The 26,089-nt window shown below is 41.8% G+C and overlaps 1 protein-coding gene across 2 annotated transcripts in view; it reads right to left on the reverse strand.

Annotated features, from left to right (window-relative positions):
* AMMECR1 (AMMECR nuclear protein 1) overlaps window positions 1–26,089 on the reverse strand; it is a 145,549-nt gene that overhangs the window by 9,849 nt on the left and 109,611 nt on the right. For both annotated transcript variants that reach the window (XM_075835817.1, XM_075835819.1), the window contains exons 3-6: window positions 17,214–17,324; window positions 8,922–9,036; window positions 5,988–6,078; window positions 4–100 (exon numbers count right to left, since the gene is read on the reverse strand). In XM_075835817.1, the coding sequence (XP_075691932.1) occupies window positions 4–100; window positions 5,988–6,078; window positions 8,922–9,036; window positions 17,214–17,324 (414 nt within the window). The remainder of the gene's footprint in view (window positions 1–3; window positions 101–5,987; window positions 6,079–8,921; window positions 9,037–17,213; window positions 17,325–26,089) is intronic.

Raw genomic sequence — 26,089 nt, forward strand, 5'->3', positions numbered from 1 at the left:
TACCTGGTCAGTTTAATAGTTTTCCTGAAGTCATTACTGATTGCAGCTTTGTATCCACCTTTCCTCAATAAGGAATCAATGGTTTGTATGTGGTCCCAACCTACAGAAGTAAACAGTGTTAGCAGCGTCCTATGTCCACATATTGTTTTATAGTGAAGTCAAACTGCATTCATTTTCTCTATAACTTCCATTCTGCCTTTAACTCATTGTTATTTCTGCTGGGATATTTTTCAGTATCGTTACCCTAAAGGGGCCATGTATGATACCAGTCCTTGTTGCCTATAGCTGCCAGCTTTTAGGATATAAACTACAGAGGACAGATTAAGCTGGATTGATTGGTTGCTATAGGCAACACGTCTATGGTTCGAATACATATCATACTACTGAGTTGATCACACAATGAAAAACATTGTAACTTGGACAAACTATTTTGTCTGCTCATATTACTGCCAATAGCTAAATATAGAAGATCATTCACATTGAGGCAGAGATAAAAAGTGTGAATTGTCGTAACGCAGCTTTTAAAGTGGAGTCAGGGGTTTTAATGCAAAAAGCTATTGGGCTGTTTTCAACATTTGCATAAAAATATTTTGCAACTCTGGCAAGAACAAAAGTTAAAATGCAGTCATAGCAGGTCTCATGAGCAATATATTCTTAAAATCTGAAGTCTTATGCATGTGGCGTACAGATGAGACAAATTAGCGGCAGTTTTAGAGACACACCCCCCCCCCCCCCACTATATACAATGTGTCAACTTGAATGGGAAAATATGCTTCAATTTATGGTCTATTCCAGCTAGTGTTTCCCCAAAGATCCTGAAAAACTCATTTAGACGTTTCTTAAAACGCCAATGTTGTCATGAATAAGTCATAGCGTATAACCTGAAGGTTTTATACAGTGAAATCTCAAACGCTGTGTACTAATCTGACCTATAGGTCTGCCGGGCCTTGCCACAGAATACAACTAATCTCCGGACCATGGCCAGTATATGGTTGTGTAGCATACTAAAAGTTCTCGTTTCAAGGGAATGTTCACACGGCTTAGCAAAATACGTCTGAAAATACGGAGCGGTCTTCAGGCGAAAACAGCTCCGGAATTTCAGACGTTTTTGTGCCACTCGCGTTTTTCGCTGCGTATTTTACGGATGTTATTGGAGCTGTTTTTCAATGGAATCAATGAAAAGTGGCTCCAAAAACGTCCCAAGAAGTGATATGCACTTCTTTTTCGCGGGCGTCTTTTTACGCGCCGTATTTTGACAGCGACGCGTAAAAAAAAACACCTCGTGCAAACAGAACACTGTAAAATCCATTGAAAGCAATGGGCAAATGTTTGTAGGTGTAATGGAGCAGTTTTTTCAGGCGTAATTCGAGGCGTAAAACGTCCGAATTACGTCTGAAAACATTGCATGTGAACATACGCTTAGTCTTTAAAAACCTAACACCATGTTTGTTTTGAACAGGAACATGAAGAAGAATTCAGGGTAAACAGCCCCTTAATAAAAACAGTCTAACAAAAAATAGCCTTGTTGTCCATAGCAACTAATTAAAGCTCTTCATTTCCTAAAATGCTTTGGTAAATTGGAGGCCAAGGTCTGATTTGTGAAGCCCAAAATATTGTCACTAGATCTTAAAAGGGGTTTTCCAGTGAACACTATTTAACACCTATCCACAGGATAGGTGATAAATATGTTCGGTGGGGGTCCAACTGCTGAAGATCACGCATGGCAGCCCCATAGAAATGAATGGAGCGGTGGTTGAGCATGCACACTACCGCTATATTCCTATGGGGCTCCCAATAACGGCACGGTTAGCCCATTCTCGTGACCGGTGGGGTTCCAAGCGGCCAGACCGCCACCAATCAGATATTTATCACAACCCCTTTAACTCTCCAATGAAGGACAATTAGATATTATACGTAGATATCTGTAGTGTGGAGCCTCTTCATTTTCTGCAATATACATCCATTTATACATCATATAAAACAAACTGAAAAACACACGAAAGCTTCTAAATACTGTACATAAATGACATGACGACAATGTAGGTTACTATATATGTTCTAGTCCTACCCATCCAATGCTGTTTATATGTCTTAATAGAGAACATAGAAAGCAGTTTCCCGGAACTTGCTGTAATTGCTTTAGACATTTTATAGTAAAAATTTAATTTTTTATTTCTAGGTAAGCTTGCTACGGCTTGAGAATGTTATCCAGCAGATGAACATTTCCTTTAACGGCTGCTATATGGTAGGTGATGTAGCACCAGGACTATTTTGAGTGAGTTCAGCAGTTGCCTACCCATAGTAAACTCCACTGATTTCTACGTACATGGACCTATAGAAGCTTTCATTACAAAGCTGCCTACACTGCACATAGCTGCATATAATGGCAGGGAATCCATCTCCGGATGTGCCTCCACATCTACAAAAACATTCAAGACAAACCCCGCTTTTGTTTTTTAATAATTGAACATCTGAACGCATAGCAACCTGAAAAATCTCCACAATTGTCTATTTGGCATTACAAGAATTTTCTACTGCCAAAAAGTTAATAAGTAATGCCTGCACGGCGCCTGTAGATCATCAGCCAACACTAAAAACATCTGTTTTAACTATTTAGCTGGTAAAGTTGCCTAGACCAAGTAGATCAACTTTTTATAAAAACTAAACATTACCAGATTTAACTATTACTACAGTTTTATCACTAGGCCTTTGTAAATCGCTATGGATGCTGGCGGTCCATCAGAGCCAAGAACCACACTTGGCATGGTGGTCAGCTAAAACGAAGACAAGGGGTGGCGATCAGCGTAACACGATCTAATAAAAGGGCTTTAAACAATAGGTTATCAGAGGGAGACTTCACTTTAAAGAGACGTTCCACCTTTAAATAAAATTGGCCACAGAGTCCACAAACGTAAAACCTAGTATGATCGTAACATATCTCCGGTAGACATTTTGTTGTTTTAACTTATAATAGTTGACTACATGTGTTACTGGTAGATCTTATAGCGATATTCTAATTATGGATTGTATGAATCCACAGGGAAGTTTAACTCATTGAATGCGTTGTCTGAAATGACTGAAACGAGTTTGCTTCTTTCGCCACTCTGTCTATATCTGGTATTGCAGCTCCGGCCTATTAATTTGAATAGGGCTGAGCTGCAATACTGGACACAGCCCATGGACTAGAGTGGCACCGTTTCTGCAGGAGATGACTTTTTTTTTCAATCTCAGACAATCCCATTAACACATTAACATTCATTGATTTATGAATACGATCAATACTTTCATGTTAATGAACAGATGTACAGGAAGTAATATAGAACAAAGGAGAAATCCAGGCAGTCATTCATCCACTGGAGTACATCATTATGCACGCAAAGTAGTATTATACTGATACAGTAAGAACACTGGATCAGTCAACAGCATCTTATTGAGCTTATTTCAACAAGCATTTGTTATTGGAGAATACTAAGCATTCACATAAAAATATATATATTTTTTTAATCTTGCTGCCTTTATATTTTTAATAGACTTCATACCAATAGCTTGATGGCGGATTTAAGGAATCAAGAGTATTTTCCCTCAGGTCCCCTGCACACATAGCGGAAATATCCACTGCAAATCCGCCTGCGGATCTCTCCACTAATTTGCAGCATTTGCGTGTGTAACACGTGGTTTTCACCCATCTTATTAAAAATGGGTGAAATCTGCCGTAGAAATTTATATGCTGCAGATTTTAAAATTCTGCAGCATGTAGTTGAGATTTCTTCAGATCTGGTACTGAATTAAACTGCGGATTTGCCATCGGTAAATCGGCAGCTAATATGTAACCTGTGCAGGGGGCTTTAAAGTGTATTTATGCAGTGATGTATCAGAATACATGTGTAAATATAGCAATAGAGGTAAATGAAAGAAAGTATAGGCCAATAAATTCAGTGTTTAAAGAGGCTCTGTCACCACATTATAAGTGCCCGATCTCCTACATAATGTGATCGGCGCTGTAATGTAGATAAGTATTTTTTATTTTGAAAAACGATCATTTTTGAGCAAGTTATGAGCAATTTTAGATTTATGCTAATTCGTTTCTTAATAGACAACTGGGCGTGTTTTTACTTTTTTTACCAACTGGGCGTTCTAAAGAGAAGTGTATGACGCTGACCAATCAGTGACCAATCAGCGTCATATACTTCTTTCAATTTCATTTTTAGCAGTACCAGCAACACAGCGTGATCTCGCGAGTACTAATTAGCATAAATCTAAAATTGAGCATAACTTGCTCAAAATTTATCGTTTTTCAAAATAAAAAACACTGTTCTCTACATTATAGCGCCGATCAGATTACGTAGGAGATAGGGCACTTATAATGTGGTGACAGAGACTCTAAGCTTCTAGCATTGGTGGGTCTTCCACACATGAGGTGGTCCACGGGACGATACCTGAGCAATAGTTTAGAAATTGTAATGGAGGTCAGTATAACTCCGCACCTACTGTACTTGTGCTAGATTAAAGAGGCTTTCTATCCATAATTTGACAACCATATCAAAGTGCATATAGAACAGTACTTCAGTCAGCTAAAGCGTGCACTTCCGTCCGTTTAAAGAGGCTCTGTCACCACATTATAAGTGCCCTATCTCCTATATAAGGAGATCAGCGCTGTAATGTAGGTGATAGTAATGCTTTTTAGTTCGAACGACGATCTATTTTAAACCACTTTGAGCGATTTTTAGCTTTATGCTAATGTTTCTTAATGCCCAAGTGGACGTGTTTTACTTTAGACCAAGTGGGTGTTGTCCGGAGTGTATGACGCTGACAAATCAGCATCATGCACTTCTCTCCATTCATTTACACTGCACTAGTGATATAGTTATATCGCTATGTGCAGCTACATACACAAACACTATAACATTACTGCAGTGTCCTGATAATGAATATACATCACCTCCAGCCAGGACGTGATGTTTATTCAGAATCCAGACACTTCTGAATCTTTTCTGTGAGGTTCCAGCAAGACAAACGTAATCTCGTTTGAAATGACCGGTTACATCGTAATCTCGCGAGATTATGCTTGCCTTGCTGGAATCTCACAGAAAAGATTCAGAAGTGTCAGGATTCAGAATAAACATCACATCCTGGCTGGTAGTGATGTATATTCATTATCAGGACACTGCAGTAATGTTAGTGTTTGTAACTGCACATAACGATATAACTATATCGCTAGTGCAGTGTAAATGAATGGAGAGAAGTGCATGATGCTGATTGGTCAGCGTCATACACTCCTCTGTACAACGCCCACTTGGTCTAAAGTAAAACACGCCCACTTGGGCATTAGCAAACTCATTAGCATAAAGCTAAAAATCGCTCATAAATTGGTTTAAAATAGATCGTTTTTCGAAATAAAAAGCATTAGTGTCACCTACATTACAGCGCCGATCTTCTTATATAGGAGATCGGGCACTTATAATGTGGTGACAGAGCCTCTTTAAGAAGCCACCAATTCCTGCAATATATTTACAAGCCTCAGTGGACTCTAGGGAGATGTCAAGCCCCCCCTCTTGATGGAATAGGACATTACTATGATGCGGTGAGCTTGTATAGAAGAGGTTTCAGGGGTTAGACACTTCTTAAATTGCCCGGAGAGGGCTGCAGCATGCCAAGTACCATTCTAAATGAACGTAAATCTGTTTCGTCATAGCATTTGATGGATTGTGGCTGGAGAATCTCTTTAAAAAGAACAGTTCCACCTGCAATTGATTTTTAAATGTTACCTTCTTATTGACCTACAGAGGAATAGCGTTAGTATATAAAAACACATACATATGTAACATTACATTGTATTTAGTATAAGATAAAAGCCTTACAATTAAAATCTGATCCACCATCTGACATCAGTGCAAGGTCACATTTTGTATTTTGGTTTGTATGTAATTTTTTTTTTTTTTTTTTTAAACTCTTTAACCAATTGTTATGAAATAAAGTGCATCAATGACCTTGCTCCTTTGCAACCTCCGGTAAGTATGTGGCGGTTCTTTTGGATCCTTTTTCATTGATGAATTCTATTCTAATGCCATGTACACCCACCTGAAAGAAACCGGTAGTTTGGTTAGTATATTTCAGGAGAGATAATACAACAATAATGCAAGTGCTGCGTGGAAGGTCACAAAGTATTATGGCCCCTTTTTTTCCTGTGCTTGTCCTCTAGAAGTTAGTGCTGCAAAGAAAAAAAAAAAAAGGGAGTGTGCATGTTAAACCTGAGGCCCAACAACGTTACCGTCAAAGTTCTGCAGAAGGAACAGAGGCAGGAATGAATGCACAGAAGCTCTGTAAAAGGCCGACATGTGTACAAGAAGAATAATGTAGCCAACACATACAGAGATCACGTCTGCTGTTACTTACAGTCTATGTTATTTTCAGACTTTAACAGTGCTGAATTGCCAGAAGTCTACCATCCCTTTCGCCAGTCTAAAGCTGGCCATACACACACGGTAACTACCATAGTGCCGACCGCTATCTCCCTATAGATATGCACACTTGGACAGGCAGAGTATACATATTCACTGCCAGGGTAACACAATTGCCTGATACTTGTTGCCGTCTAGGGGTCTCCAAACATTTTAGTAGTATGCTCTGGATATTCCCACACATTTCCGCATACTGGCTTCCTATGAATTTGGCCCCAGTGTGTAGTTATAATAGGGTCTATTCACATAATGCAGCCATGATTTTTGCATACATTTTTGAAAAATTGCGGTAAAAACTGCAGCAGTTTGCAAGAACCTTGGCGACAACTGCAATATGAATAGGACGTTTGAACAGACACATAGGGGAAATTAGGTTGTGAGCCTCATTAGGGACTGATATGAGTGATCAAGATCTCTGTGAAACACAGTGGGACACATTGGAGCTACAGACAGAAAATAAGATGGTCAGCGGGCTCTGTCCTACATGATGACATTTTTATATAATTTTGTGACTTAAATAGGCACTGCACTTTGAGCAAACTTTGCATAAACCAATAGTATAACAAAACATAAGAAACTTTGTAATATCTTATTGGAGAAATATGGCACTTTCTCCACTTATCAGACTCCTTCCCTACCCAGCCCCTCCTTCCTAACTGTTCATTTATTCTGAATTTGCTGCTTTTTCCCATCTTTTCAAGACAAGACAGACTTTCAGCTCATTGAGGGATTAGGTTATATGCTGCCAATAGAAGTCTAAAGAGAGGGGAGGAAGAGTAGGGAGCAGGAGGAGGCAGAAAGACACACAGAAGCGTTGCAGCAGCTTATAGTAAGTGTTGTATGTCACCACAGTGCTGGATTCACAGCTACACTGCTCATTACTGTTGTAAAATCACTCTTATCTAGTTGGTACTAATCCCCTGTTGTATGGCAAAACGGAACGGTGGTTGTCATAAGCCTCCCAGGCACCTGCACATAATATAGCACTCTGAACATGCTCATTTTTTTGCTTGCTCACCTGAGCAGCCACAGCTTTTTGGAGAGAGATTGATGAAGCAGGGTTCAGGAGAGGTCTGCAAGATGACAGCAGGGGATCTTGACATTAAAGCTGGATTGGTCAAGTATATTTTGTTTTTGCCAAAAGTTCCCCTTTAAATATCACGAAAAGTCTCAACCCTCATTCTAGTGCTTTTAGTGCCAAAGCCTGTAGATGTGGCAACCATGTTTGCCCGATTTCTTGCGTGTGTCCACTATCAACAGGTTCTCCAAAATTACTTCCTATGCAGAATACATCTATAACTGCATAGAATGAGAAAGGTATTGCTGTATTACCTTCCTCTATAAACAGGAATAGCACTGGGAGACCGGCTCATTTTCTAGCAGCTTTGTTAAACAAGTGTTTTCTTCATAAAGGGCTACTAAACCTAAAGTACAGAGTTCATAAATGTGTAGCTCATAAAAAGAGCTGGTAATATCATTCACTCACATGTAGGTAGTGATCATGGGGGCAGACATTTTTCTGGACATCCTGTCAGTAAACACATTGAAGAACACTAGAATCAGCCTCTCCGCAGCCTGAAATGGCTGATAACAAGGAACAATAGATTGCTGTGCAGTTGAATACAAAGGGAGATAAGATAAACTTTAGGTTTAGTGTCCCTTCTAAATAAGTCCATACAGAGAGAGAAGTCATTTCTATAGCAAACAGTATAGCATTAATGGATCAGCTCCACAATTACGTAGCGGGTGTGAAGGTTTATTAGGGCTGCAGCCAAAATGAAGGCAGGGATGACAAAGCTGGGGATCGCCATACAACAGCCATCAATGAGAGTAAAGCAGCTGGACAGCTCCAAATGTATATCAGATGAGATTAAGCCAAATCCCTGTTGAGTCCATGAGCACAGCATACGTCAGAGAAATTATACAAGCTGTCAAGTTATTTCTACTGCTATTCCTGGAAATCATAATAGGTACAGCCATTAAATTACTGGCTGGCAGTATATAAAATACTCACTTCTCATAGCTGGGAGCGGGTTTATAGGGGAGCTGTCAATCACGGTGTGTGGATGGGGGAGATGAGAGGTATTGCTTGCAATAAGAAGTGAGTCCAGGAGCCAGAATAAAAGCTACTACAAAGTAAACTTGTCAGCGGCTCATGGGATGCGATCCCTAACAGGTCTGCTTTAATGTCGGAGTTTATAGTGAAAATGCAGGAATATTAAGCAAGACAGAACATAAAAGTGGACATGAGCATACAGATGCATGGCTTGGACATTGGAGGAGAGCACTTTGGACATACAAGTGCATGGGGACACAGCTTGGATTCCCTTTAAATACTGGACATTAGGCTGCAAATTAAATATTGTCCTGACAGTGCAGGCCGAGTAACGCATAAAAAAACCAATATTTACGCCTGGTCAAAAATAAATGATATTTCAACCGGACGTCAACTTGATCTCTTACCTCCCAGTCCAAGTAATCACATACATCTTCAAAATTTGTAAGCAGAGACACTGAGCAGAATAGCCGTGGCAGCTCATCCCTCGTCATTGGGGGAAAACGGCTATCTTTAAGGGCACTGGAAGAAACAAAGCAAAGAGTTTGTTGTTTGGGTAGAATGTAAAGGATACGTGCTTCAAATATTTCTTAAATGTCAGCCTGGGAATAGTCCACGTTTTGGCATTACACAGAGCTACATAAATGGATGACTATGAGGAGTTTGTCCAGATAGGATTAAAATAGAAGGAACCCACAAACCATTAAACTTGAAAAGCAAAGCAGAATGAAATTGCCCCCCACCATCCCATTCAATATTAACGTCTTTAGTCTGGAAATAAAAACATATTTAAGATTCCTTATGCCACCATATAATTAGGTTAGAGAATTACCAAACCCAGATGTTATTGCGGGCTGTGTTTACTATAGATGTGGGTAATGGTTTTTACCCAATGCATCAAAATAGTCTAACAGTCGCACCCATAAATGGTTTACGTTAATTGCTCGACATTTTCAGTCACATTTACACTGGTTGTTGCTAAATCCGAACTGGACGACAACTGATCACATGGTACATGGCTACTTAATAGTTTGCGCTGGTTACCATGTTTTGCTCCCTGCACTTTAGTCATTCGGTAAACCGGGTGATTCCACCTTGTGCCAAATAACATTCAGCTCCATGCTCTATCACTGTCCGACAGTTTGACGGATAGATAGAGAATATATATATATGTATTTATGACATCCTCCCTCATCACACCCATGCACAAACTATCAGATTAAATGATAGCATTGGGTGTTAATAAATATTTATTTTTTTAAAAATCATTCATAATTTACCTCAGAAATTACTTCCTTTCTGTAAATAGACAAGAGCAAAGTGAATTTAGCACAGGCCTGGACAAATCCTAGTCAGGTGTAGGAGCCTGAAACACCTCTAAGGCTAGGTCCACACAGCAACCACGGATGTGCCCCTCCAGTAGTATATACTGGGGAGGGGAGCTTCGTCCGGACTACTGGAGGGGCACATCCGTGGTTGCAGTGTGGACCTAGCCTTACAGAGGTGTTGCAGGCTCCTACACCTGACTAGGATTTGTCCAGGCCTGTGCTAAATTCACTTTGCTCTTGTCTCTTGTCTATATACAGAAAGGAAGTAATTTCTGAGGTAAATTATGAATGATTTAAAAAAATAAAATATATATTTATTAACACCCAATGCTTTAAAATCATTTAATCTGATAGTTTGTGCATGTGTGTGATGAGGGAGGATGTCATAAGTACAGCTCTTATTCTGTGACTGTGGCCTAGTTCACACAGAGTATTTTGCAAGCAGAAAAAAATCTGCAGATTTTGACCTGCCTGCAGTTCTTCGCTGCGTTTTTCGCCCGTGGCCATTGAGGACCGCGGGCAAAAAACGCCACAAATGCGCTTTTTCTGCCTCCCAGTTATTTTATTGGGAGGTCAGAGGTAGAATGGCTGTAAACGGCTTAAAGCCGCCCGGAAAAAAACAAAACGCCTCCGACTCCCATTGAAATCAATGGGAGCCGATTTCGGCAAAAGACTGTGTGAACTGAAGTAAACCCACAGGCTCCAAATAGCGTTTAAATCGAGCGCTGTTAGTATCTACATACATAAAAATAAGTGATGTACGGTCACCAAACCATACCAAGACCCTGCATTGTATGAAACATTCCTCATCTGCTTCTACAAAGACCCAGACCTGGAATGCCCGAACATGCAGACTAACCAGGCAAACTGCTCTGCTTCTTAAAAACCTTCTCCAGAGAGCACGTTGCTGGTGACCGATCCTTCCTCATTTTAATCATAGATCCATTAAGAAATCATTGGAAAAGCATTGAGCTAAACAGAGAATATTTAAATAGAAACCATTCACCAAGGGCAAATGTGGCCTATATACAATTAAAAAAGTTGAGCAAAAACATCAAGGGCTGTGCTAAAGGACAAGGACATCGTATCAGATAACTTGAACCTTCATAAAACACATGGCAGAAAAAAAGCTTAATGTTAACGAACAGCAAAGATAGGGCCCAAATGCTCCAACACGTTACAACAAAAGAACGCTAGGAAAATACTACGTAACTTCCACGCCACACAGTGCTCATTTTAATCAATAGGCTGTCCATGTAATGCATGGACATGTGACAGGCCCTCTTGACGGAAAGATGCCATTTGAAGCCACTTAGCGCTCTGGCAAATAGTCCCTAACAGGGTATATGAACACGTGTAATTTAAAGTGTAGCTAAACATTTGACAAACTTTTGACATATCATAGTGACCTGTCAGAAGTTTGGATTGGTGGGGGTCGGAGCACTGAGACCCACACCAATCGCTAGAACGAAGCAGTTGATGCGCTCGTGTGAGCGCTCAGCCGCTTCATGTCGGTTTGGCTTTTTCCAGAAATAAATGTATTAGTATACGGCTAAATAGAAAGTCTATGAGCCCGTACTCTGATACATCGGCTATCCGGAAAAAGCTGAACAGACACGAAGCGGCTGAGCGCTGACAAGAGCGCTTCAACTCATTCGTTCTAGTGATTGGTGGGGTCTCAGTGCTCGGACCCCCACCAATCCAAACTTCTGACATGTCACTATGACATGTCAGAAGTTTGTTAAACATTTAGTTACACTTTAAGGTAAGCAACCCTGCAGTTGGAGGGTAACTTCATAAAACGCCAAGGGCAGAGTATCTATATTTAGCCCTAATAATGTATCCCCATGCAAATTGCTCCAGCTGCAAAAAGCCGCTACCGCCATAGTGATAGTCATGGCAAGCAACGTCGCCATTACTTTCAACTACCACTTCTCCCATGGGACATTGGTGTTAGTTTCAGGCTACTGCTTCCTCCTGAGGCACTTGCTGAAGTCTGGTATTAGACACTAGCCCAGTTCTCCTCTATGGAGCGGCCGCAAAAATTGCACATGATTGGAGCTACAGAATGGATTTGGGCCTTCAAAAAGATGCAGCCATTAATGCAAACAAAAAAATAATCTAGAGGGAGAAAATAAAATAAATCAGTTTCAATACAGGCAAATAGCGACTGTTTTTTTGAAGGGATCAAGGAGTTAACCGGTGACACTCAAACTGGGAGGCACCCCGTAGTTATTGACGAGGCGCAGCCAGGGAGGCAGCTTTCGCTATAGTGATCTTATGCTGCACAGGCCATTTTTGGGTTGCACACATTTCTGGTTTAACAAATTTTATGGAGTCATTTTGTGCTTATTTCAACGTTAAGATCCAGGAAACAAATAAAAGATGTCAGCTACTGCAATAAAGCAGCATTGAACGATTGTCATCTGTGTAAGGGTATGTTCACAGTTTTTTGCAGGCCGAAAATTCCGGCTCAAAAGCCCGTCTGGAATTTTGAGTCAGATTTTGATCTGCCTGCACGCAGTTTGCCGCGTTCTTCAACCGCGGCCAAAAACGCTGCGACTAACGCTTTCTCTACCTCCCATTGATGTCAATGGGAGGTTAGAGATGAAGATAGGACATGTCTCTTTCCCGCGAGCCGGTTTTACCACTCGCTGGAAAAATCCGCCTCCGCCACCCGGTTTTTTTTGTCCTGTTTTTTGACACTGTTTCCGCGTCAAAAACAGTGTGAACAGGGCCTAACAAGTTAAAAATAAAATTCTTTAAAAAAAAATATTCAGAAAACAGAAATCTAGAATCTAAAAGTTAAATGTGATATTTGGCCGATGGAATAACAAAGCGATAGTTAATAACATTATGCCAGTAAACTTCTACTCCCACATGAACGTTATGCGCACGGTTTTTGGCCAACTTTGCCACTAGTTAAAATCAGAAAAAAATTTAAACCATAATTAACGCATTTTTCATTATAAAAAGGATAGCTCCTCATCCTGGCTGAATGAATAGATATAAACCGATGTATAAAACCCTGCATATAAATAGGATATGATTTGGTCTCTGTGGGATGAATTGTTAGATACCGCCATGTAAATGGTCAGGGGTGTAGGGGAAGCTTACCTACATTCAATAAGGTAGAAGCAGTTGCAGTGTTTTGAAATACAAAAATAAATAATTTATTGTAAAAGACTACGCGTTTCAACGCTGAACCAGCGTCTTCATCATCAATCCAAGCGTTGGCCTGATGAAGATGCTGGCTCAGAGTTGAAACGTGTAGTCTTTTACAATAAATTATTTATTTTTGTATTTCAAAACACTGGAATTGCTTCTACCTTTATTACCAGCAGCGCCGTATATGGTCCACCAATTTTTTCTTCCTGCAAATACTTTACAGCGGTAACCACCTCCAGTTACCGGATGGGACCTGGCTGCAGCGGTCTAATGAGACCTGTTTCATTATACATCTACAACAGCGTTGTGCCTGTGCTAGCACAACGCCAAGAGGTGAGCTCAATTAACTTTCCTCTGTTTTATTCCATTACTTTTGGTGGTCTGCAGTATGTGGCGCCGTGCGTTTTTTGCTTTCTTCTCCAGTTACATTCAATAAGGGAAAGGAGGAAAGTGATTGTATTAATGTTGGTTGATTCGGCCAGTGCTACCCGTTTTATATTGGTGATGCCTTTGCATTGCTATTTTGCAAAAACAAAGAATAATTGCGGACTGCAATTACGGACGATTTCTACAATCGTGTGCATGGCGCCTAACTCGGAAAAAGCTTCAGACGCGTACGTTAAACGTAGGCAGTGACGGATGCCTAACTGTGGCGTCTGTTATAAACGGGTACCATAGTAACCTATGGGTGATGCATGCCACTATTAGGCATACGTCACAGGCATACATAGGATTACGTCAGCCCACTTCACACAGTGGGTGTCGGCTGTATCCAAGATTACTCCAATTCCACTCTGATGACACAGTCCATAGCAACTAGCATCTAAGCACCTTGAAGGAAGGCTGCGGCCCCCTCCAACAGTACTTCAGCTCCCTTGCAACGCTTCTCGGTGTGCAGAGGTTGTCATGGTAGCCTGGGGTCCTACTGAAGGGCCCCAGGAGGACTGCCATCCATGTGCTCCTATTAAGCGCTAGGAGGCGGTAAAAACACAATACATGGCAATGCATAAGTATTGCAGTAGTGTATCGTGCAAGCGATCCAAAGATCGCTAACTCAAGTCCCCTAGGGGGAGTAATAAAAAAAAAACGTTAAAAAGGTTTTTAGAAATATATATATATATATTTATTTCTAAAAACCTTTTGAACATTTTTTTTTTTTTATTTATTTTTTTATTACTCCCCCTATATATATATTTTTTTTAAAAACGCCTCAAAAAAAAAAAAATGCGGCAAAAATCGTGTAGTGCAAGTTTCTTTTTCCAGGCAAAATTTTCTGCCTGAAAAAAATTCCGTGTGGACAGTGCCTTAAAATCCAAACACTTAAAATATATAATTATTTACCCCCATAAAAAAAAGACAGAAAATAAATACAAAATATAATGGCTGTTTTTTGGTCACCTTGTCTCCCACTAAAAATACAATAAAAAGTGATCAAAAAGTCATATGTACTCCAAAATGCTACTGATGAGAACTACAGCTCACCCTGCAAAAGAACAAGCTCTCATCGCTCAATAGACGGAAAAAAAAAGTAATTGCTCTCAGAATATGGTGTGCAAAACTTTTTTAACCCCTTGACGCATCATCACGTACATGTACGTGATAAGTGTCATAGGGAAATATGGAGGGCCCTCCATACCCTGCGGGTGTCAGCTGACAGCCCAGACAAACGGCCGGGAACAGCGATTGCGCTGTTCCTGGCTGTTTAGCCCCTCAAATGCTGTGGTCAATCGCGACCGCAGCATCTGAAGTTTTGGAGAGGGGGAGGCACCCTCCGACAGCTTATCGGCAACTCCACACCGTGATCAGGGGGTGGTTGTCATGGCAGCCAAGGGGCCTAATGAAGGCCCCCAGGGCTGCCTTTTGTCTGCTTCTGTTAAGCCTGGTCTCTGGCACGGCTTAACAGAAGCCTGTGAAAATGACGATTTACTGCAATACGTACAATATACTGCAATACTAATGTATCGCAGTATATCGTCATTTTCACAGGCTTCTGTTAAGCCCTGCCAGAGACACGGCTTAACAGAGGCAGACAAAAGGCAAATAAATGGTGTAAAAAAAAAAAAATTACTTTTTTTTTTCCGCTACTAATAACTTGAAGTTCAAAAAAAAAAACCTTTTCCCTCTAAAGTAGTGTAAAAAAAAAATAATTGTCGCTGCATCCGTAAAAGCCTGAACTATTACAATATACCATTATTTAACTCGCACGGTGAACGCAGTGAAAGACAAAAAGATTAAACCGCCAAAATAATTTTTTTTGGTCACCATAGCTCGCAAATTTTTTTTTAACAAAAAGTGATCAAAAAGTTCTACCTACCAAAACAAAAACTACAGCTCGTCCTGCAAAAAAGGCCCCATGCACACGAACGTGGTTTTGCGGCCGAAATTCCCCCGAAAATCTACGGGAGAATTGCAGCCCCATTCATTACTATGGGCCCATGCACCACGACCGTGGTTTTCACGGTCCGTGCATGGCCCAGGAGCCCGGACCGCAGAAAGAACGGACATGTATTTTTACGGCCGTGTTCTGCAGTCCAGGCTCTTTGAAAATAAGGCCTAAGCCCTCACACCGCTCAATCCACAAAAAATAAAAAAAAGTTATGGCTCTCAGAATGCGATGAAACAAAAAGAATGTAGGAATCTTAGCTTTTTCCAATTTCAGACTACAAATAATTTTTTGGCAGTTTCCCAGCACATTATATGGTACTTTAAATGGTGTCATTAGCAACTACAACTCCTCCTGCAAACAATAAGCCCTCACACCACTCCATTGACGGAAAAATACAAGTTATGGCTCTTGGAACGCGGGAAGTGAAAAATGAAAACGAAAAAATTTAAAATGGCTCTGTCAGTAGTTCATTTTTCTTGATGTTAAAAAGCTCATGTCATACGTTTAACAGATGCCTATGATGTAAGCCATACAGTGGCAATCGTCAACCAAAGGCTACCATCATTGAAAAAAAATGCATACCACGTTGTGAATTTATTTACGGAATACGGTTGTATAGTATAGTGTACTCTACTAGAACATGGTGTGAACGGGGTCTTAGACAAATGTTGGCTGAATGTTCTGATTCTGGCCCAACTGTAGCAGGCGTCAGTCAGACTGTGCCCATAGATAATCAACTGAGAATCAAGTTTGGTTTTAACATTTCTGATCCTTCGTTCCCCTGAGAGGTGGTCGGGCTTGGCAGCGGCTTATCTCGTTCTTATAAGGCCGGGTTACCATGGGTCGGATACGCCTCGTAAAAGCTGTATATCCGACCTGGAACCCGCAGCAGCTTCCGTCCGAAAAACCGCACCACATTTTCCAACTGAATTTCCGTTGCGGAAAAAAATTATTAAATTCATATTTATCCCCTCTCTCTTCTCTGCACTTAGTCCGGCCTCCTAATAGGACGTTGCAGGCCATGTGACGCTGCAGCGGTCACGTGATACAGCATCATGCCAAGAGGCTGGACTCTAAGAAGGAGAGAGTTCCGGGTATGTATGATTTTTATCCTGAGTATCCTTAGTTTTTTTTTGGGCGGAATCGCTGCTATTCCGACACACAAGTCGCAACACTTTGCTTTCTGTTGCAGGTTTTGCATCCACATTGAATTCAATCGGGAAAACTCGCAACAGGAAAGCAATGAAAACACAGCATAAATTGACATGCCGTGGATTTAAATTCTGCACAACAGGTCAATTTAGTGGGCATGAGAATATCTAAATCTCATCCACTTTGCTGCTACTGTAAATGCTGAAGAATTCCCACACAGAATTCCGTTGCGGAAATTCCGCAACAATTACGCTACATGGAAACCCGGCCTTAAAGCCAGCATGTATGCTTGGCCGATCTGAGAACACATGTTTATGGGGCAGATAGCGGTGGCCAGCATTAACATTTTGGATTGGCCTACGCAATGTCCTGACTGCTGTGCATTTACTCATCTCTTTTTGTCCTCTATTGCATTTTGTTTAAAGGGGTTTTCCCCACAATTAACATTTATATCATACCAATTTGATATGCCACAACATCTGATGGGTGGAGAAATCAAGCACAGGGATCCCCACCAATCCCAATAACTGGGGTACATCGGTTGGGGTGCCAGTGTTCATGCTCCCGACTATCAGATGTTTATGATCTCACATAGATAAATTAACTCATGTGAAAATATAAAAGATTAGACGTTTTTCAAAGCACAACAAACCGCTATGAGTTACCTGGTAAGTGTGTACTCCCTGAGACCAGAATGCAGGTTCATGGCAGAAAAGGTTCCTATGCATCCACGCAGCCTTTTGTCCCGTCCAATCTTCCAGGTTACAAACAGTGGGCTTGCAAGAGAAAAGCACAGAAAACAGCACATTTACTAAAACTCGGCTTTCTGCTTGTATTTAGACTACATGATACAGAGCAATGCAGCATCTAATAAAGAGGACATCACAGTTAAGTCAGACACTCAATGAGTAAAGTGCACATACGGTATGTTAGGCATAGGTCAGATTCTGCTAAGGCTGCTTAGAAGTATATGCCACAGCTGGCATGTGGCACCAGATCTCCTGTAAACAATGGTGGCATCACCCGAAACACTGCAGAAAGGCTAGAGATGTATACGGTTTCACGTCACCAGTACCGTCACCACCTGCGACCAACAGAACCTTAGCCACAAGTAGCTCATTTTTTCAATGCTGAATCTCAATGCTACTTTGGAGACCGGTGTTCTTGCCTTTTTTACAATATGCACAAGCAACAAGCACATCCCAACCACTTACGCGCTTGCCTGCACCAAAGGGAAGAACGAGCACCAGTCACAAGTGGAGCAGAGGCGTCTAACTTTTATGCCTCATGCACACATCTGTGATTTTGCAGCCGCAATTTATCTGCCTTTTTTGCAGATAAATTGCCGACCAATTCATTTCTAGGGCCTCATGCACACTACCGTGCTTTCACGGATCAGTGCAAAGTCCACAAGTCTGGACCGCAAAAACCACAAAAAAACAGGACAAGTTATTTTAGTCCGGATTTGCAGGATTTACCAATACTGATGAATGGTTGTGGATCCGTGAGTCCTGATGACACAGATGACACCCGTAGTTTTGCAGACCGCAAAACCAATGCGATTGTGTGCATGAGGCCTTAATCTTTTCAACAGACCGGTTTCTAAGAGGTACAAAGTACTTTTATCGCCCGCTGGAGCTTTTCTAACTGATCAACATCTCCAACTGTGTTAGTGCCCTGTGAGATGGGGATACTGAACTCACTGCTCATTTTTATTCCATAAAAAAAATGGCACAGTATGTTGTAGAATCCCACGACAAAGAGTCCGGTTCAACTAGGTGCATCAGGCACAAAGGATTAATTGCGGCCGGGAACCACAAAATAAAGTATACATGTATACATGAATTGTTCAAAGATCAATTTTAGCAATATTATTCTACCTCTTTTATATGCTGTGATAAATCACTCATTTATGTTTATTCACCAAAATCTCTAGAAGAGGCTTACTATTAGAGTTACTATTCTAAAGCCAGATAAGGATCCTTTGAATTTAGAGGTATATCGTCCCATGTCGCTACTTAGGCTGGATTCACATAGTGTTTTGATGCATTTTATTTTTTTTTTACAGTGCCGCCAGATGTTAAAGACTAAAGTAAAATATAACATACACTACACAACTGTGTTTTGGCTTGTGGCGTTTGAGGCAATTTCGTCGTTATGTATTTTTTTTCCCCTAAAAATAGCATGCCCCTCTAAAGGATTTGGACAAAAAAAAAACAAAAAAAAAACCAGCATGTATAAAATTACACCGAATTAAAACGCCAACAAAAATCGTAATAAAACGCAGGTTACATTTTATATTCGTGGCATTTGTAATGGTGTTTTTCAATAGGGCCAGATATTACAATAAAGTCTGTAGTACAATATCAAATGAACTACACACAACTATGTTTTGGTTTGTGGCGTTTGAGGCAGTTTTGTGGTCAGTGGTGTTTTTTTCTCACACACATCATGCTTGGTGTATGGCATTTTGAAGGCATTTATCCCATAGGCTTCTGTATAAAGCCAGAAACCACATGTATAAAATGACACCAAATGAAAAACGCCATTTAAAAAAAATTCAAAAATAAAATCTTATATTTTATTAATGCTAGCGTTTTTAGAAGTTTATTTTTTTTTAATACAGTTAAAATTCCAAGAAATTTTCTGTGCGAGCACGAGGCCTAAGGGGATGGTCACACAGGGCGGATACGCTGCATAAATTTACACAGCGTATCTGCACTGGAGCTCGCAGGGAATGTCGGCGGAAAAGCTGCACTAAATTGTGGTGCAGTTTTTCGGCCAGAAAGGTCTGCTGCGGAAAACAGCACGTTAAAAGAAAAAAGTCTATTCTTATACGTAGCCATGGCAACATGTCCCTCTGACGTCCTGCAGCCCAGCCTCCTGGGATGACGTTCCATCCCATGTGATTGGCAGTAGCAGTCACATGGGATGAAACATCATCCCTGGAGGCTGAGCTTGACACAGATCTGGGTATAGACCTTTTTTCTGAGACGAGATTTTTGCATCTGCTATTTGTTGCGTGTTTTACCTCCTCATTGAATACAAATGGGGAAAACCCGCAACTGAAAACCAGCGATTAAAAAAAACGTACCGCAGGTGAATGTTTGAACCGATTTTTATGCAGCGTGTGGATGAGAATTGCTCAGATCTCATCCACTTTGCTGCCACTGTAATACACTGCGGATTTTCCGCAATGAAATCCGTTGCGGGAAAATCTGTATTCACCCTATGTGTGGACTACCCTAATGGTGAAGTTAAAACCTTGCTAATCGTTTGGAAGGAGTTGTATCCAGTGTTGTACATGAAGACCAAACTGGCTTTACTCCAAGTCAATTAATATAAGAGGTCTATATACTAACTTAAAGATGAAATGGGGTGATAGTGGTGCCATTCTGTCATGCGATGCTGCCAAGGCTTTTACCAGCATTGAGTGGCAGTATATTTAAAGGGCATTTCAAGTGTTTGGTTTTTGGGAAAAAAATTGGTAGAATGGTTGAAGATTCTTTAGCGCAATCCACGTGCAAGATAAAGGCTAAAAAGGTAACAGTCAGGGATGTCCTCTAGCGCCTTTGGTATTTACAGTGGCATTGAAGTACCTGGTTACACGTATCAGGAATGATCCTGCGATTGTTGGCTTTAAATATGGCCAAATGGAGGATAAACTATCCCTCTTAGCAGAGGATATCCTGGTATATCGGGCCAGGCCCTGCGTGACATGTTGAAAGTTTGATGAAAGTTTAGCTACTTAAAAATTTTTTACAAAAAAATAAAAAAAACACACACACACACACACACACACACACACACAGACAGACACACACAGACACACACAGACAGACACACACAGACACACACACTGTATACTGCAATGAGTTAGCGGATATTTATTTTGGTTAACAAAACAAAAAAAAGTTCTGGGGCGATCCCATATGCGAATATACAATATACAGATAAACCTTGTCAAATCAACTAAATCTCATGGTTTTCTTTCAACTCTAAACACGTGGTGCGTTTAATATAAAAATTTAAAGAAAGTCGTATTTAACCACGTAAAGGCTTTATTGGGGCCAGGAGCAACTTTGCGTCTTTTACTCATGCCGCAATGAAGCACCTGGTTGAACCTAACTATGTATGTATGTATGTATGTATGTATGTATGTATGTATGTATGTATGTACAGTGGAGGAAATAAGTATTTGATCCCTTGCTGATTTAGTAAGTTTGCCCACTGTCAAAGACATGAACAGTCTAGAATTTTTAGGCTAGTTTAATTTTACCAGTGAGAGATTATATTTAAAAAAAAACAGAAAATCACATTGTCACAATTATATATATTTATTTGCATTGTGCACAGAGAAATAAGTATTTGATCCCTTTGGCAAACAAGACTTAATACTTGGTGGCAAAACCCTTGTTGGCAAGCACAGCAGTCAGACATTTTTAGTAGTTGATGATGAGGTTTGCACACATGTTAGATGGAATTTTGGCCCACTCCTCTTTGCAGATCATCTGTAAATCATTAAAATTTCGAGGCTGTCGCTTGGCAACTCGGATCTTCAGCTCCCTCCATAAGTTTTCGATGGGATTAAGGTCTGGAGACTGGCTAGGCCACTCCATGACCTTAATGTGCTTCTTTTTGAGCCACTCCTTTGTTGCCTTGGCTGTATGTTTCGGGTCATTGTCGTGCTGGAAGACCCAGCCATGAGCCATTTTTAATGTCCTGGTGGAGGGAAGGAGGTTGTCACTCAGGATTTGACGGTACATGGCTCCATCCATTCTCCTATTGATGCGGTGAAGTAGTCCTGTGCCCTTAGCAGAGAAAAACCCCCAAAACATAATGTTTCCACCTCCATGCTTGACAGTGGGGACGGTGTTCTTTGGGTCATAGGCAGCATTTCTCTTCCTCCAAACACGGCGAGTTGAGTTAATGCCAAAGAGCTCAATTTTAGTCTCATCTGACCACAGCACCTTCTCCCAATCACTCTCCGAATCATCCAGATGTTCATTTGCAAACTTCAGACGGGCCTGTACATGTGCCTTCATGAGCAGGGGGACCTTGCAGACACTGCAGGATTTTAATCCATTACGTCCCATGTGACAAAACGTTAGCCCAGCCTGGATGAGGTCAGGGGGCCGGCCTCCTGGGATGACACTTCATCCCATGTGACCGCCGCTGCAGCATTCTCCTGGGATAAAACACCATCCCAGGAGGTCAGCCTGCTTGTAGGCGGGCTAAATGCTCAGCAGTTTTCCGCAGCGAACATCCCAGGCGAAAAACTGCACCAGAATTTGCAATTTTTCACACGGAATTCCCTGTGGCCAACGGGGCGGATACCAGATACTGCGGCTCAGTACCAACTGATCAACGAACAGTCGTGATTGGGGGAAATCGCTGGTATGCAGGATAATAGCCTTCAACGGGTTATTATTTCACAAAGAAAACCTTTTATAAATAGGAGCCAGTTAATCACTGCAGGTCTGGCTTCTCTAACACCCAGCGCTGCATACGTCTATACATTACCCCTGCATCAGCTGTATGTGGCATCGGTCATTTAGTTGTATGGTTAACCATGTAATGCTTAGACAGGCCAGGACCCCCAGAGGAGCCCGCTGTTCTGGATCATAGTGGGGGACCCTCCTCTATTATGTCTATATGCTGTAATAGGGTAAACAGACAGGGTATATCTTTATTAGACAACCCCTTTACAACTTCAATGTGTCAGATTTCACACGATTCCATGCCGAGAGATCCTTTCTTCTGTGAGTATTGTCCATGCCTACTGAATATGAGCCGTCACATTGTATAAGGAGCTCACACATTGTAACTGCTCCACTGTGACAGGGGCCGGTAACGTACACTGTACGAAATATGCAGACATGCCCGGGATGTCACGTTCAGGGAAGAGGCGGATGGGAATCAGTCTGCTAAAAATGCTTCGATATTGTTAACCCTCATATGTGTTAGATTGTATCAAGAGAAAGTTAGAAAGTGTAGACCCCTAAACAGGACCTGTCACCTCTGCTGAGATGTCTGTTTTAGTACATAATTGCACTTCCCATAAAACAAAACTGCAGCCTCTTTTCTTAGAATTCTGCATTGTGCCGTTCCTCTGTTATTTCTACTGGAAATATATGAATTAATTGAAAACTGAGCGTTACCATTACCCTTGTCAATATGGCGTTTCCCTACACAGGCGGACATTGTTAGCACTAATTGGACAGTAAAGCCCAGTTCACAGAGTTTTTTTTACGCTGATTTTGATGCAGAAACCACGTCAGAATCAGTGGCAAAACACGCCTGAAACCACCTCCTATTGATTTCAATGGGAGGCGGAGGCTTTTTTTTCCATTACGGTCTTTGGCCGCTCATGGTAAAAAAAAGCAGCATGCTCTTTCTTACAGCAGTTCCGTCTCTGACCTCCCTGTTGACAAGGAGAATGGTAACACCCAGTTGACTATTTGTTATTCCTCCTGGAAATATATGAATAGAGGACTGGTACGCAGTTCGGCATTCCCAGCATTGCAATTTTATGGGGAATGCAAGAGGTCAGGAGAGGTGACAGGTCATAGAGTTCAGGTCTTCAATTGCCAGATACCTTTCAGCAATTTTGCGCACGTGGTTAGTTATAACTTTTTATTCTGGTTACTTAATATATTTTTTGGAGATATTTTTACAGCTTTTTTTTATTAGGGGCAAATTACATTTTTCTACATTTTAATTCTTTCATTTCTTAACTTTTTAATCTGCTTGGGGGGGGGGGGAATTTATTAGGATGCATTTAATTCGACAATCTTAATCTGAAGCTTGTATTAGTATAGTGTTTTTGAAATTTATTAACCCCTTAGTGACCACCAATACGCCTTTTCACGGCGATCACTAAGGGGCCTTAGGCTAGGCCACCGCACGGCGGCCCAGTCTAAGGTTGGGTTCACACGACAGGGTTCCGCCCGATCCCGAGTGTCGGCCGGTAAAATCGGCCATTTTGCCTGGCCGGTTTGCATAAAGTTTTGCATCCGTTCCGGGCAGATCTGGACAGTGACATCAGCGGCAACTCCTGAAGGGGAATCCCCATGTGTTCGGGGATTCCGCTTCAGGAGTTTCCCCTAATGTCACTGCCCAGATATGGACAGAGACATCAAGCGCTCTGTCCAGGAGCGGAATCCCCGAAAACACGGGGATTCCGCTCCTTCAAGGAGCTAAAGTGGGGCTAGCACATAGAGCGGGGAGATACCTCCCTGCTCTGCTATAGTGGCGTCGCTACAATAGTAGCAGCCGCAGCAGCTGCTAGCGGCGCCATGGAAGGTGTCGCCGGGCCAGGGCGCTTTTAAAACAAGCAGGGGAAGGGAGCCAGCGCAGTGCTCCCTTCCACCTGCTGTACACCCCGGCCCTGCCACACAGTGTATCTCCAGCGTAGCCATTCGTCCGAATGGCATAAACTCCTCCTCCTCACATGCACTCTGCGCTGTGACAAGGAGGAGATAGAGCGCAAGCGACGGAAAACCCGGCCATCACTCGGGACACATTCCGGTGATGGCCGTGTATTACCCGGCCCCATAGACTTCTATTGGAGCCGGGCGGCGGGGTACCCGGCCGAAAATAGAGCATGTCCTATTTTTTGACGGCCGGTTTTCCCGGGCGTTAAAAAAATCGGTCGTGTGAATAGCCCCATTAGGGGTCTATTATTCCTAATGCAGCCGGGTGCCGGCCGATTTATGAACGGCCGGCACCTGGCCGGGAAACCCTGTCGTGTGAATGAGGCCTTAAGTCCTGCACGGGTGTGTCTGACGACAGCTGGGCTCCTGCTCCAAGGCCCGCAGTCGAAGTTTACTTAGATCGCGGACGTTTAACCAGTTAAATGCCGCCTTCAATCGCGACCGAGGCATTTTACTTGTTTACAGAGGGAGTGAGCTCCCTGTCACCCATCAGCGGCCTGCAAATGCAATCGCGGGTTTTCGATGGGGTGTCATGGCAGCCGGGGGCCTGATAAAGGCCCCCAGGTCTGCCCCGGGCACATGCCGCTTAGGTCAGATTTACACTGACAGCCAATAATGCTCTGTTATGCTAAGTAATACCAAAGCATTATAGCAGCGATCTGAAGATCGCATGGTAAAGTCCCCTAGTGGGACTAAAAAAAATATGCAATTAATGTGAAATAAAGATTAATAAAAATGACAGTAAAAAAAGTAATAAAACCATTTTTTTTCATAAAAAGTGTTTATTTAGTAAACGTGTAAAAAAATTAAATAAAAAGGACACATATATGGTATCGCCGCGACCGTAATAACTCAATTAATAAAGTTAATATGTCATTTAAACAGCAAGGTCAACAACGTAAAAAAAAAAAACATACGCGCGCACATACGCTTTTTGTGTCAAAACGGAGAAAGGATCTAAAAAAGTAGTGTATTGCCTTTTATGCTTAGAATCCCCTTCTTGTTTTAGTAAAGGGAAAAGAAAAAAAAAAGAAAAGAAAAAGATTCCAGATGCCGAACAACTCCCTCATACTCTTTAGGCTCTGCTGAATGCAGCATGTATGGAGACAGTCTCCCCGAGAAGCGATGTGCCTCAAAGTCAAAATCGGACTCCATGCCGTTTTAGGATTGTCCCTACTTCTAGCATGGTTTACAGACAATGACAACCGTTCTTTTCACAGCATTGCATGGCAACTACAGTGTGTTTTAGCATTGCATCCCAAACACTGCTTAAAGGGTTCTTCCCATCCCGGGCATTTATGGCATATCCAGATTATGCCATTAACCCCTTAGTGACCACTAATACGCCTTTTTACGTCGGTCACTAATGGGCTTTAGTGTAGGCTGACGCCTTTTCACGTCAGCCTAGTCTAAGTCCTGCACGGGTCTCCCGTGCAGGCAGGAGCCGGGGCTCTGCTGTCTGATGACAGCTGGGCTCCTGCTCCAATGCCCGCGATCGAAGTTTACTTCGATCGCGGCCGTTTAACCCGTTAAATGCCGCCGTCAATAGCGACCGCGGCATTTAACTTTGTTTACAGAGGGAGTGCGCTCCCTCTGTCACCCATCGGCGGCCCGCGAATGCAATCGCGGGACTCCGATGGGGTGTCATGGCAGCCGGGGGCCTGATAAAAGCCCCCAGGTCTGCCTTGGACATATGCCTGTTAGGACGCACTGGAGGCACGTCCTAACAGATTGCCTGTCAGATTTACACGGACAGGCAATAATGCTCTGGTATACGAAGTATACCAGAGCATTATAGCAGCGATCGGAATATCGCACAGTAAAGTCCCCTAGTGGGACTAATAAAATAAGTCATCAAAGTGAAATAAAGATTATTAATAAAAAGTACAGTAAAAAAATAAATAAAACCATTTTTTTCCATAAAAAGTGGTTTTATTTAGTAAAAGTGTAAAAAAAAAAAAAAAAAGTACACATGTGGTATCGCCGCGACCGTAATGACTCCATTAATAAAGTTAATATGTCATTTAAACCGCAAAGTGAACACCGTAAAAAAAAAAAAATGCAAAAAAACATGGCGAAATTGCAATTTTTTTCCATTGCCCCCC

The sequence above is a fragment of the Rhinoderma darwinii genome, chromosome 8 (assembly GCF_050947455.1).
Source record: "Rhinoderma darwinii isolate aRhiDar2 chromosome 8, aRhiDar2.hap1, whole genome shotgun sequence".
Lineage (NCBI taxonomy): Eukaryota > Metazoa > Chordata > Amphibia > Anura > Rhinodermatidae > Rhinoderma > Rhinoderma darwinii.